The sequence below is a fragment of the Neltuma alba genome, unplaced genomic scaffold (assembly GCF_004799145.2).
Source record: "Neltuma alba isolate B1F8T4 unplaced genomic scaffold, ASM479914v2 tig00006875_pilon, whole genome shotgun sequence".
In the NCBI taxonomy this organism is placed as follows: domain Eukaryota; kingdom Viridiplantae; phylum Streptophyta; class Magnoliopsida; order Fabales; family Fabaceae; genus Neltuma; species Neltuma alba.
In genome coordinates this window covers 9028-24671 of record NW_021634608.1, presented here as the reverse complement: position 1 = coordinate 24671, position 15644 = coordinate 9028, and the positions used below count along the sequence as shown (strand labels likewise).

The following is a 15644-nucleotide window of genomic DNA, read 5'->3' as shown; positions in this document are numbered from 1 at the left end:
CCCAAAAAAAAAAAAGACCCTATGACCGAAAGAAATATTTAAGTTACGTGAAAAATTATATATCTCCTGACTTAAAATTAGTTTGTTGGTTTAGAATCATTTAAAATAGTGTCAAAATTTAAGATAAATTTTTTTCCATAATAAACTCACAAGCCTAGACACTAGGCCTCTCTATCACTTCCAAGTACATCGCATAAAAATTCAGGAGAAGAGCTAAAAGAAACAAAATCTAAGATAATTTAATACGAATATATCTAACTTAAAAATTATAAATTATAATAATCAATATCATAATGCATAATGAAATATGTACCAAGCCAAATTGTTCACAAAAACATAAACAACATAACTAAATGTCTAAATTTTTTATATTACAAGTAATTCCTTAGTGATGCAGTCCTGCATGTCCATTTATAATTTTTTTTTAAAATTTTTTTGTTAAGGTATAGGTTCGGCTTTGTGGGCCAGAAGCAAAAAAGGAGTATAGGCTTGGACGCTTGAGAGACAGAGAGAGAGGGAGAGAGAAAAGCCCAAGTAAGCTATTGGGCTTAGATTTTACATTGGGCTAGATATGGGCTTCATTGGCCCAAGAAAAAAGAGTGACGTGGCTATTCTAAAACCAGATAACGTAGAATCGCTTTCTGCTAAATTTCACCGTTGTCCTTCTTCCCTCCAAAGACGAACCAGTGAACTGCTGCTATAACTACTCTTCCCTTCCTCCTTTCTTCTCTTCCGAGATGGCTCTGAATTCAGTATCGCCACTATCTATTAAATCTCTTCACGTCTCTTCTACGTCTTCTAGGTCTCATTCAAAACCCTTTTCTCCCGTCTGCCAAATCAACTCAAACACTGGTGAGTACTAACTACATGTTTGTATGTTCAGTTTGTTCAGTTGATTGAAATTGCAAAAGATCGCTTTGATTTTGAGTCTGAGAGAGAATGGATTGGCTTCTGATGTTGCAGATACTAAGAAATGGGGAAAACTGGTTTCCGCCACATTGGCGGCGGCGGTGATTACCTTCGGCTCCGACCTAACAGCTCTTGCCGATCTGAACAAATATGAGGCTGAACTGAGGGGTGAATTTGGTATAGGATCCGCTGCTCAGTTTGGTTCTGCCGACCTCAAGTTCGTTTCTTGAGAAATTTTGAATTACCCTTTTTTTTGGTCATGCTAAACTCGAACTTCTGAAATGCGTCGCTCGTTTTTTTTGTTTATTTTTGTAGGAAAGCCGTTCATGTGAATGAAAATTTCAGGTAAATGACCCAACCTGCTCTTTTGATATAGGCGGGACTCTCGATAGAGGCAAGTACGAGTATATTGTATCGTTTCTTGATAATTAGATTCGAAGATTATCTCTTTTTAACGTTCATAACAAATTTTTTAAATTAATCTCTACTTAATCATGTTTTTAAATGAAACATGATGCAGGATATTTAGATGTTGAGGTTAACATGAAAGATGTCGATTCTATGATTCTTTTTCTTTTTATATCTCATTATAAAATTATATGTCATATATTTTGGTTCTAAAAGTAGGAGTTAGATAACTAATTTATATAGAAATGAGTTAAATTACTTATTTGTAATAAAGATATCTTGGTTTCCTAAAATACTTCATTTTATCATCTGCATAGAAAATTACCTCACAGGTGAAAAGCCCCTTCACTATGTGCAATTAATAAGATTGTTTGGGAAAAAATTTAAAATTGTTGAGGCAAAGTGAATTCAACTTTTTTTATTTAGAATTTCTAGCTCTTATATTTAAGAGTAGAGTGGGTGTTATTTAAATAAAGCATTAGAATTTAAAATAATTTACAATTATCTTCCTTATTTCATGTTAGTGGTGGATGATTATATTATAACGTAACTAATGTTTGACTCCAATATGAGAAATGACAAGTTAGCAACTTGAATATCTCCCAATTAAAGGTGTCTTATTTCTAACATTGATATGTGAAATTATGAAGACTTTCATGGGTATGCTCAAACTGTGGAAGTTAAGAGTGAGAACTGAAAGCATATTTTTAATGTATTACTGGTATTTATTAATTAGATAGTAACTAGGTGGAGGGGGCCAAAAGTATCAACAATAATATAAGTAAAAAGAAAAATGAGGGAAAAATAGGATCACGGGAGAAAAAAATTAAAAGTCAAAATTTAAAAAAAAAAAAAAACTGAGAGAATAACAAATTATATGTGTGGATTTAGGTCCATGGTTTTTTTATTTGGGTCCATGAATAATTTTTTCTTGCTTTTTTTTAAATTTGGGTCCATGAATAATTTTTTCTTGTTTTTTGGTGGCTACTACATTTGTAAATTAAGTGAGAGATACATGCAATCGATTTAGAATTTCAAGGGATATATAGGGATATAATGTCAAATTTGAATTTTATAAACATACGAAGTTTTAAAAATTCGAGGGAGATACTCATTGATCTATCCAACCTCAATCTAGTGAGGCCCGCTGATGAATATGTTTAGACAGAAGACCAAATTAAGAAGAGTGAAAAATGAAAACGAGCTTGATTCCATTTTGCAGATTTTGATAGATGATAAAGAGTCAAAATTACAAATTGGTGCCCTATCTCGTTTCAGCTGTCTTTCATTTCTTCCACAAATCTTCCTTCTATCCTTCAACAAATTACAAACCTGAGTAGTTTCCATATTTATCTTTTACTTTTTTACCAAGTGAAAATTGAGAAATGTCAACTTTTATCAGAAAATCACATTTATAACGTATTATTTTGGAATCTAACAAAGTGGGGATTTAGTGAAGTCCTGTATTTATGATCATTCTAAATGACTGATACAGAAGAGCCAATTTCACAGCTGCTGATATGAGGGAATCTGATTTCAGCGGTTCAACTTTTAATGGCGCATATCTTGAGAAAGCTGTCGCATACAAGGCAAATTTTACTGGTATATACTGCTTTTTGTAAATCCGAAGATTGTGACTTCATCATCATATTTGAATGGCTTCCCAAGAATCATTGCTTCATATATACATTCATGCATATGTAGAAATATGAAACTGGTTTATTCAACTTGTATAAAAATGCCCAATAACAGAGGTGTAAAATTAAAGAAAAAGGGTAAGATGACTTTGCGGTGTGGGATGACGCGAGGGGGCCTATCTACCAGGAAGTATAAATACAAAACAGAGTCAAGAAACTTGATAATATTGCTTGAAGCTTGTTTGGTTCTTGGTCTGGCCAACGGAGATGGTAACATATCTTTTGTAATCATTATAAAAGGTTTTGTTTACTTCTTCACCGACTTCTTTTCTGAATGTCAAGGTCAGTCACAAGCAAAGTTTTGTTTCTTAAAAAAATTTTCAAATTTGTCCTAAAGTCTTTGTATGTTCCTTGATTACACCATTCATGCATATCCAACAGAATGATAAATACCTGACGTACATATGTCATGCTTTTCGTTGTTCTTGATGTTGTTGTTGTTATTGTTGCCAATACTTGCTCAGCTAAAATTCAAATACTTATCTCTGCAACCGATGCCTCAACCTCAATATATTGTCTATTCTTGCAAGGTCTTAATTAGAACCCACTGCACAACCAATTCCACGCACCCTATTTAGGCCACTTGTTTCCTTAACCACCACCAACATCAAGCTCCTAAAGCCTTTCCATCAGTAACACTTTTTGCTTCACAGAATTGAGGCTTGCCAAGAGAATTGGTGTAAACATCGTGAAGAAGCACACAACCCAACAATTGCTACACCATCTCCCTTTAGTATATATGTTTATCTGTGTCTCGTGGATCAAAAGGTCCAAGTTCAAGATGCAAATGGTGGGTTGTAGAAAGAGGTACTGGGCTGTCTTTTAGAATAGATTGGGGAGTACTTCAAGGATGAAATGTTGAAGAATTGAATAGGCTTGGGCTGCAAAACTCAGTGAGGTTAGACATGGGCACCAGAGAATTTCAATTATTGACCCTTGTCCTATACATCAGAGAAACTAAGTGAGGTTTGAGGGGGAAGCATGGGTTGATAAGGAAATAATGCTTGAATATTCAACCATTTCATTTGAGTACTCTAGGGGGTGTTCAAGGCCGGACCGTCCCGGTCGGCCTGTTTCGGTCCCGGTCTTATTGGGACGGGACGGATCCAGCCCGAAATTTTTCAGGACGGGACAAAAAAGGAACTGGGACGGGACAAGACACGGGACAACCCCGTCTCGTCCCGTTCCTTTTTTTTTTTAATTTTTTTAAAATTTTTATCCTATTTATATAATATCATTTTTTTAATATTTTTTTAAGATTTGAGACTATTGTATGGAACTATGGATATATTTATCTAGAGTTTTTATATTTGTTAATGATTTGAGATTATTGATGATTAGAATTTTTAGTAAGTTTTTATTGTGTTAAAAGTTTTTGTTTAGAGTTTTTAATGACTATTATATGTAATATTTTGAGCTTTTGTTAAAGAGTGCCCAAAGAAATAAAAAAGAAAATAAAAAGATGTTTTTATAAGGTTTAAACCCAAAAAAATAAAATTAAAAAAATCAGATTTTTTTAAAAAAATAAAAAAATAAAAAAAAAACTTCGGGACGTCCCGGTCCTGTCTTGTCCCGATCGGGACCGGGACAACCCCAGGACGGGTCGGGACACAGGACAGATTTTCTGTCCTGTTACTGTTCATCGGGACGGAACTGGGATGGGCCTGTCCCGGTCCCGATTCCGATCCGTCCCGTGAATACCCCTAGGTACTCATACGCACACACTCGTCCAGTCCTTAAGGTCGGATTTAATTGGGGAGTTAATGTTGGTTCTATATATAAGATTTATTTCACATGTTTATTAATTTTTTCTGAAATTAACCCTATTGATATTCCCCCAATAATAATTAAGTAGGAGGAGGAGAGAGGAAACTACAAAAGATGCTCAGGGTGTTTTGTTTTTTTAAAAAGTCATTAATCATTAATTAATTTAACTAACATAATTTAGTCAAATTTGTTAATTAGATCTTACATCAAAGACTGGAAGAATATGCGTATATACATATGATGTGCTCCTAAGTTCTATTACCTAACAATCAATCATCATGACTCTAAATTTTGTTTTGATATTCTGCAGGTGCTGATTTAAGTGATACATTGATGGATCGAATGGTAAATTAATCATCCGAGAAATTTTTAGTTTTATCAGTGTTTTTTAATATTAAATTAATTATCTGACTTCATGGGGTCGCTAGGTTCTTAATGAAGCTAATCTCACAAATGCCATCCTAGCTAGAACAGTCCTTACACGTAGTGACCTTGGAGGTGCCGTCATTGAAGGGGCTGACTTCAGTGATGCTGTTTTGGATCTTCCCCAAAAGCAGGTAATGCCTTTAATTGAATGTACTTCCACTCTTAGGCATATTAATCTTACCTTCGTACTAATGATTTCTGTACCATCTACCTCATTATCTATATAATAGGTAGCCATGGATCCCAGCTTCCAGTTGATTCGCAATTTGCAGCCGGCTTTCTGATTATGCTGATTCTTTATGTGTATTGTGATATTTACTGGATCAGTTAATGAACAGGATACTTGTTTTGTGTAGGCTCTATGCAAGTATGCCAGTGGCACAAATCCTGTAACAGGAGTAAGCACGAGAGCGAGCTTAGGTTGTGGGAACAAAAGACGAAGTGCGTATGGTTCTCCATCATCTCCATTGTTAAGTGCTCCTCCTCAGAAACTGCTTGATCGAGATGGTTTCTGTGATGAATCAACTGGTCTTTGTGATGCAAAATAGTTGTTTGGACGTTGGAGCATGAAGTTGTTAAGATGCGGCAATATCCATATTGTGTACATACATACTTATGTATTATTAGAGATCCCAATTGCAGCATCTGAGGGCTTTGGAACAACACATCCACTGTAATAATATGATATCTAATCAATTATTCTATTTGAAAACTATTGAGTTGAAATTTCTTGCACTGTCATTAAAATACCTGTTGATTTTCCGTTAAATCGCTTACATATATTTTCGCTTGAGCAGGGTTAAATGTTTTTGCAGAGTTGCCGTTGTTTAAGGCCCTACTTAGGGTCCAGTTTCTCTTTGCAGTGTGAAAAGACAAACAAGTTGAGCCCACCGAACAAGCCCGCTTTTTGTCCTCATCTGTTCGTGAAGTAGGCCAGGAGATGAGTTTGATACCCATTGCTGTGAAAAGATGAAATTTATACCATTCAAATTTAATTTTAATGGTTCACATACAATAGTTTAACTAAACTAAAAAAAGAAACACTTCTTGATAAAAGACTGACTATTAGGAAACTTCGTTTTACCATCTTTAGCTAAGTTGGTCATAACTGACTTTTTTTTTCCTTCCCTTTTTTGAATGAGAAAACTGGATACAGACCAAAACAATAAGGTCAGGTTGATAGCCTCCATTTATGAAAGGGCGTTGGTCATCACTTTCAGTTCATCTTTAGCTGAGTTGGTCATCATCAACAATGTCCTTGAAAGGGTGTTGGCCATCACATCCCCTGATGATTAGGTTGATAGCCTCCAAGTTGTTAGAGTCTGGGACTTCCTTAAAAGTCTTGTTCCAGCACAGGTTAAGGCCATGAATGATACCGATCATCTTCGTAATCGTTGGGGGGGGGAGGACATTGGTGAGTTTACAGCTAAAAACACAATCCAATTATCTGCTTCGTCTTGTATTACTCCTCTGCAACCACTTCTTCCATCCTCTAAAACAAAACCATCCACTGCTAGCTTGATCGCTCCATCTATATGCATAGCACTTCGCCCCTCATTTGTTTCATTGAAATTATAAAACTTGCAGTACTTCAAGAGATCTTGATATAGACATTCTTTGGAAAAACTAGAAAGCCCGTTGCTAGGATTATTTGTGTAGGTGTGTTCAAAAGACGATTGTATCTAGCACCCAGATATCCCAACAGATATAACCAAAGAGGGTAGCCCACGGAATCTTCTTAGTCTGGTCGCTCTCCGCTTCCTTGGTAAGGTTCCAAGTAACCTACTCTGCTTCTTGATTGGATAAGAAGGTGCTCCACATCGAGGGCTTGATTACTAATTTCCACTTGTCCCTTGCATTAACACACTCACGAAGAAGGTGCATAGAATTTTCCAGCTAGCTACATCCAAAAGGGCAATTTGACTCCAATTGAATGCCTCTGTTTACTCTCACTTGTGCCATGTGGACCCTATCATGAACAGAATAGCCCCATAAGAGGCTTCACCTTCTCCTCCATCTCCATACGCTCCCCTCTAGTTGGTTGGTACCTATAGAAATGAAAAAATATGTAGACTTTATAGTAAAGATACCACTAGTAGACGGTTTTCATAAAAGTTTATCTTCTCCTCTCTCCTCTTAGGGTGGGTGTGCACAAGTAATTTGATCCACAATGTGAGGATAGAACCATAGAAGAAGCTTTTGTCTGTCCCAATCTCCCCCAATCGTCACATAGTCAATCACACGCCCCTCTCTACTAATCATCGTTTCAAGCCCAGGAATGAGATCAATTAAAGTAATGTTGATTTTGGACCAGTTTTCAAACTAGAAAGAAGTAGAAAGTCCATTGCCAATTTTCCTTCCCACTCCATTCTTAAACTATTTCTAAACTTCACAAATTCCCTTCCAAGTAAGAGAAGAGTTGCGGGACTTTTTCACCTCCGGCATATCAGAATTGCCATGCCGGTACTTTGATCTCAAGACTTTGACCCACAGTGCCTCCTTTTTGCTAATAAGATTCCAACAAAGCTTCATGATGTAGGCTTCATTTTGTTTTCTCAAGTTCCTTAAGCCCAGTCCCCCTTTTTTCTTATCACGAAGAATTTGATCCCAAGAGATAAGTTGCATTTCGTCTTCATTCTCTCCCCATAAAAAAAACTCCTACTTGGCTGTTCTAATTATCCCAGGAGCTCTTTATGGAGAAATCTAGTTTGAATGTGGTGAGAGGGAAGGGCTAAGAGGATTGCTCTAATGAGAATTGTTCGTCCTGCTAAGTTAAGACAGTTGCGTTTCCGTCTCGAGAGTCTTTTTATGTCTTTTCTAGTAGGGGGTGCAAAGTTGATGTAGGACACTCTTCCATGGATTAGATGAATTCCCAAGTACTTGCTGAGATCACTTGTAAATCCTACTCCCATCTTTTGGCTTGGATCTATAGCCCTTGAGGAGTGCACATTTCTGGAAAAGCATATTTTTGTCTTTGCCTTGTTCATTTTCTGACCAGAAGCAGCACAAAACGAGTTCATGCAATTCATCATTGCTTCAACGTGAAAACTGGTAGCTTCACCAAAGAGAAACAGATCATCCGCAAAGAACAAGTGAGATATGCAAGGTCCTCTGGAGTTCCTCTTAATTGGGGGCCAATATCCGTCTTCAATAGCATCTAGGATAACATGATTCAGTTTGTCCATGCATAAAGTGAAGATATAAGGAGAGATAGGGTTTCCTTAGCATATGCCTCTTGTCAGAGTAAAACATTCAGTTTACTGACCATTCCAAAGAATTTTGAAGGAGGAGCTGGTAATACATGCCAATATGACATCACAAAGTTTATCACATACACCAAATTGTATTAAGGGTGTCTTTGATGAAGGGCCACTCTAATAGGTTTTTTCAAGATCAACCTTAGCAGCCAACCACCATACTTTCCCTTTTTTCAGCTTCATTGAATGTATAATCTCTTAGGTGATAATGATATTGTCACTACTTTGGATGATAATAGCTGATTTTTTAGTGACAAATGCTCATAGAATACATTTTTTTTTTTTTTTGTATCCTTGATCAAGCTTCACCTTATTTAGAAGTGGTGGATTTTGATGAGGGATAGTAATTTTGTATTGGTTTTGACGATTTGATTATCAATGTTTTCAGTATTATAGGAAAAAAAAGTACTTTTCAGATTTTATATTTATTTAAATAAACTTTTTAAAAAATATAAAACTAAAAATTAAATAGAATCTGGATAATTAGTTTTGATCTGATGGTGCAGATTTGCTTTAAATTCATGTAAGTAGATGCACACGCGCGCACACACATATCTATATATATGAGATTTGGTGGCTACATTATGCTATAGCTTCTCTGCTTCTTCAGAATCTCATCCTCCCATATTGATGCTTCCAATTTGCTTTCTTCCCATGAATTATAGTGCAGAAATTTCAGACTGCACAAATCTATTGCATCTTGAAAGACATGGGATGACTGTAGGTAAGCATATTTTGTCTTTTAACAGAACCGATACAGGAAGTTCAATTCCAAAAGAGATTCTTACACTAAAAGACAGGACCGCAGATGAAAACTCACTGCATATGGGTAATTTATCCAATATGTATAATACTACAGTCCTTAATATAATATTTAGTTGACTAATTTGAAAAAATTAAGTTATTTTAAAGTATTTATATTTATCATTTTTCTCCAAACTAATTTGCCTCACTTATAAATTGATATATTACCTTCGGTTCTTAATATAAGAGCTTGTTTGGATTTTAATTTGGTCATAAACATAAGACCCCAATCTATTTTATTTTACATATTTATCTTTTTTTTTTTTTAAGTAGTCATTGTACTAGTTGCAAATGTTAAAGATTTCATCAAATCCTAATAGATATGATTAGCAAGGTACTCCTCGGGTCTTAAATATAAAACCTTTATACACACTAGTATAAGGGTCTTATATTTAAGACCAGAGGAGTATTTAGGAAAGACAACACATATTTAATACAAATAAATAACTTAACAAACTTTCTTAATATATTTAAATTAGTTAACTAGCTTTTATATTAAGAACTGGAGGTAGTATCATCTAACAATACACATAAGTGTTTTAAAGAGATCATATAACATATGCTATAATTAAGTAATTTAATATATTCTTTAATATTTCTAAATTACTTAACTATGTTTTATATTAAGGACCAAATGTAGCAGCATTAAATAGCTTATAGCTGCAGCTTGATAACCTTAATTACATCACGCCACATATGGATAAATACATGTTTTTATTATTATTTGCAAATTACTAATATGAAAGATTAATTAAGACACGCATATATCATTTAAGAACAACCGAAGGTAGTAACTTGTAAGTTTATCAAGTGAGATCCGTTTGTTGAACCTTATAAAGTGGCAAGTGTTGATGAAAATCCTTTAAACTTTCTGTACGCATATATTTGTGATGATATAAGAGAGTCCTTAGAAGCGAAGATCAAAAATTAGAAGAAAAGCAACTTTGCAAGAACTGAATATTGCCAAGACACAAACTAGTGATATTCCCAACAAGAAATCAATCGAGTTGCTTGCTCTTTACTTTTCCCTTATATTGTTGAAATATTGTAAAGGAGTTTCTCGTAATTTTGCTCTGTGATGATAAACCCTTTTCAAATGGACCCACAAACTAACCAAGAAAGAATATGAAACATGAATAATAAACTGCGAATCTCTGTCTCCTTTACGGCTGTTACCAAGACATAGGAATTATGAAATGTGTCGTGTTGGCGTGACATATATGTGTTTTAGTTGGAACATCGTTTGATGGTACATTGGTTTGGACCACCATGGATATATGGATATGATGAATGATGATCTCCGCCTGAAATATGAACAACCACTTCATGTGCTTTCGTCACCGCAAAGTTTTCTCGATCATAATTTGCTGCCTCCCACTTTCCATCAATACATATTTATAATTGTGTTTCGACTTTTAATTCAAAGAATCTGCCTCCCTTACTTCTAGGAAAAAAGACAGTAAAATATCCTCAAAATTACTAAATGACAAATTAGGGTAGGTAAATTTTAAAATTCCAATTCAGACCCCAGGTACCATTTTGGAATTTTCAAATCTTGTAAAATTACACAAATGTCCTTTACCTTTTTTTTTATACTTTTTTTTAAATACTGCCACATCAGCAATTCGGTCGCCGGAGCTCCGACACCGGCGACCCTGCTGGTGACCAACCACCGGAGCTCCGGCGGCCGGTCATCAGAGTTTCGATGACCGGTTGTCGGAGCTCCGATGACTACTTTTTCTTATATATTGACTACTCTTTTTAGCCATTGACTACATTTATTTTTGAACTTTGATGACACATTACCGGAACTCCAGTGACTGGTCAGGGGTACTCTAGTGACTACTCTTTCTTATGTATTGACTACTCTTTTTTAGCTATTGATTACATTTATTTTTAAATTCTGATGACTACTCTTGCTAAGCTATTGACTATATTTTTTTAAATTCTGATGACTACTCTTGCTAAGCTATTGACTACATTTATTTTTAAATTCTGATGACTACTTTTGCTAAGCTATTGACTACTCCAGTAATGCGATTTACTACTATTGTGTAGTCAATAGCCATATAAAAATATTCATTGGAACTTTGAAAACAAAAGTTGTCAATAGTTAAAACAGAGTAGTCAATAGCTATATGGAAGTAGTCACCGGCACTAAGGACAATGTTGTCATTTTACAAGATTTGAAAATTCCAAAATAGTACCTGGGGTCTGAATTGGGATTTTGAAATTTACCTACCCTAATTTGTCATTTAGTAATTTTGAGGGTATTTTACTGTCTTTTTCCCCTTACTTCTACGTATATATTGCCAACTTGTTTTATGTTTTTGTACATTGCTAAATATATTATTACAAAAAATCTATACAGGATGAGGCGAAGCAAGAGGTCAAAGAGAACATTAAATGTTGTTATTAAACGAGTTTTTTAGGGTAAAAATTTATTCAAATATTCGACTTAACCTAATGAGATAAGACTTCTTCAAATTACACTAATATGTAGAAGCTACATCTACATTAGATACCGACTAACGTAATTGGGGTGAGATAAAAGAGACAAAAGTTTCTAATAGGTTTTTAACATAGTTACATTCTTAAAAGTCAACTCAGATATGGGTTTGTTTGGAATAGCCTGTAAGCAGCTTTTCAATTATAATTTATAAAATATAAGATAAGCATATGAAGGGAGTTTTGTCTTGACTTATATGAAATATGCTTATAATAAGCACTTAAATAAGTAGATCCAAATGATGCATAAGTTAGATTCTCAAAATTAACTCAGATACGACAGGTTAAGCTAATACAATCTTGCACTAGCTAAAGGTACGTACGTATAGATATACTCATTCTTGCTAATGGTGTATATATTCTGTATGGTAAAAAAAGGAGGAACAATGATTGCTGCATTTTGCTGGCTCCCTGTAGTCTACTCAACTTGCATATCATGACCAAAAAGGAAAAAGGTTTGAAATATGGGAGAAAGTATCTGAATGTATTATGTATGTGGAGCAATGAATCTTAAGAATTGTTTGAGGACTAAAATGAAAGGCCCTTTTTGTAATTGAGATTGAGACAAAAGAAAAATATTAAATAGAGGGACAGAGAATGGATGAAGGAGGAGAATTGTGAATCCAGGAAGTATGGAGGTTTGGGATTTGGGGAACTAAATTAAAGAAGCAGGTTAATGATGTTGTTGGTTTAAGGTTCACATGGTTATTAATAATGTTATCTTAGTCAGCAAACAACAGTAGTATTTTTTTAATTGCTCCAATTATTCAGTCACGCTGTCCCACATGTGCCAACGCGCATGGTCCTCTTGTTTTGGATTTCAGAGCCAACATAAGTCAAGTCTCTCTCTCTCTCTCTCCAAATCTATATTTTCTCAAAAGTTAGGTTGAGTAACAATAACTCCATGCTTAGAGAAAGTGTTCTGGTTTGAGCTTTCTGGATGAAAAAAAAACATAATACCATGTCGAGAATTCTGACTTAGCTTGACTTAAATTCAAAGGTAGTACTAGCACTGCAAGTATGTTAAAGAAAAGTGGCATTTCTTTGCATTTAGAAAAAGAGATATATATACAAAGACCTAACACATAGACATATTTCTTTGTATTGTTTTTCTCCTCGATCAAATATACAAAAACATGAATGTAGAATACCAAAAAACCCTAAAGTGCAGGTATATATGGAAGTCAAGCAAGCCAGCTATAGGTTAAATATGTAAAAAGTCTTTGAAATGGCCATTCTGAACCATGCATGGAATTATCGTTTTGGCAAGCATGCTGCTGGTCTCTCTCTCTCTCTCTCTCTCTCATAGAGACTCAGCCCTTAGCTAAGGGTTGAAACATGAATGATAAGTTTGAAAGGAGCACGCTTAATGATTGTGTCGCCTGTGTGAGTGTGCCATTGCTTAAAAGGAATTCAGCGTTTTGACTCTCACATAGTTCACTCCCAATTCCTCCTTCCTTCAATTCAGTGACAGCCACATGATATTATTATACACTTGATTGTTATTGATAATTCTTGTTTCCCTTCAATTACACTTCCTCATATGTTCATTAATTAGCTGTTTTAAGTATTTCCTTTACTGTGTCTGCAAGTCAGCAATATATATATGTGTGTGTATATATACACTTACAAATCAACTCCAACAAGCTCAAACACATCCATTATGGGAGCCACGGCTTCATCAGAGAATTCAGAAGAAATAGGTCCAAGTGGTTTTGAGACTTGCATGTTCTTGTTTCATTCTGCAGCAAAGAAGAGGCATGTTCTTCACAAGCAGGTAATTAGATTTTGATCTTCAAATGCTATTTTACAGAAGCTGATACAGGCTATATTAATAAAACTTGTAAGAATCCCACTTTGCAGTTTAACCTTTGCAAAAACTCACTCTGATAATAACTCAACTGATATATATATATATATATATATATATATGATGAATAATGCCAAATTAGTTAGATATACAGATATATAGCCAGCATGCAATATGATCTTATTTCCAATGGACTAGTTAGCATTGTCTTCATCCCCAGGAGTGATAAAAAGAACAGACCGAGAAAGAGCTGATTTACTGGGGATGTATGTGCTAATATTCAAGTTCTTCCTTATTAGTTTTGACCATTACTGTTGAATTATATTGTTTGTTTAGTTTATAGCAGCTAGCATAACACCAATACACGCAATACCTGAATTTTCTTTTGTTTGTTTGTTTTTATAAACATTTTGGTTAGGATCACGAGTGTTCTTGCATCCTCAGCCCTCGGTTTGCCACTATAAATAACAAATAGAAGAGAAGATGATATTTTATATTATTTTTCCAATTCTTAATTCTTCGTGCTAATTAATAAATACTGCTTTAGGTTATATGCATGTGAGATTAGTCCTTGCTCAGTTTCAAATTCATTTGGAACAATTCAAATTTTCTGGTTGTAACTAGAGAGAAAGTAAATATAGTCACAAACTTATTTGACACAGGAGAATCTTTTACTGTGTTTATCTGTCTTTAGTTATACAAACTATCTGATTGGATACAAAATACGGTCTTAATTATTTTGTAGGTGAATCACCTTGGTCACCTCAACGGAATGGAAAACTCATTCCATTGTTATACAGTAACTGTGATATGTAACATCTGCAACAATATTACATATATATATATATATATATATATCCTTGTTATCATATCCATTCTCAATCATGTCTTTGTTTTTTTTTAAATATTTGTTCATTCAAAGGCATAATGCAAATATTTCCATTTATGAAATCATTTTGTCTATTTTTTTTTTTTAATTTTGGCTTTCATTCTATAGCTTCTATGTCGTGAAGAGAAATTCTTCTTGAGAATGAGGTATCTTTGATTATCCACCAGGATTATTTGTTAATTAATTAAAATATATGTTAACGTGTTAACTGGTTTTGTTAACGTAGAAAACTTTTTTTACCCTTAAATTTAATTTTCTCTGATGAGACTTAAATTTAGTGCTACCTGGTCCTTAATTAATATAAAAGTTAATTTAGAGTTGGATTTAGTTTTAAATATAAGAACTCAATTTATTTTTTCTCCCAAATTTATATTTTTTTCTCTAAAATATTTCTATTGCATTGTAAGAGGTTCTCACCCAGGAATAATTTCAATGTACATAATTAAATAGGATAGTTTATGAGAAATAATACAAAATGTGGCACATACAAAAACAATTGTAACAAATCACTAACTTAACTAATTTTTTTTAATCTCTCTAAATTAATTCTCTAGCTCTTATATTAAGGACATATTGCCAAAGAGTTTTCCCACATTCGCTCGGTGATTTTCCAAAAATATTCCTTGCAACCCACAAAATGCCTTTCTCTGTTAGGATATCTAATAAGCATACGACATTTATCCATAATAACAATAACAATGATATAATAATATCTGAGACACAGTATATAAGTATTTAAAATAATCAAATATATATGTGCTGTAAAATTTAAAAAACTTGCTATATTTTGCAAAAAAAAAAAAGTTGCAAATTATATGGCAGTTCTATAAAAAACCAATATAACATATAACATTAAGCTGAAATATAGAGAAGTTATCTTGTTTCAATTAATTTATTAGGTGATTAATAAATATAAATTTTAGATAGTAAAGAGTTTTGACTAGGTGGTTTATAAATATATATATTTATTCAATTTCATCCATCACTTTGAGTGATTGCAATTTTACCAATTAGCCCAAAGGTACGTACGTAACTTTATATGTCAATGAATTTATAAGGTTCACTATAAGGCTTCAGAATTGGTGATTAAATTGCAATGCAGGAATAAATTGATCAGTATTTCAGGCACCAATATACATTTATCTGGCACGAAACAAATTAAAAACTAT

At 34.0% G+C, this 15644-nt stretch overlaps 1 protein-coding gene across 1 annotated transcript; it reads left to right on the top strand.

Moving 5' to 3' along the window:
• The first annotated feature begins 670 nt into the window (after positions 1-670).
• On the top strand, positions 671-5946 carry LOC114751364 (thylakoid lumenal protein TL20.3, chloroplastic). The gene is made up of 7 exons (XM_028940047.1): positions 671-852; positions 964-1126; positions 1225-1254; positions 2813-2919; positions 5092-5126; positions 5210-5338; positions 5564-5946. The coding sequence occupies exons 1-7, from the start codon at positions 738-740 to the stop codon at positions 5753-5755; spliced, it is 771 nt and encodes a 256-aa protein (XP_028795880.1). The 5' UTR covers positions 671-737; the 3' UTR covers positions 5756-5946.
• Positions 5947-15644: the final 9698 nt, after the last annotated feature.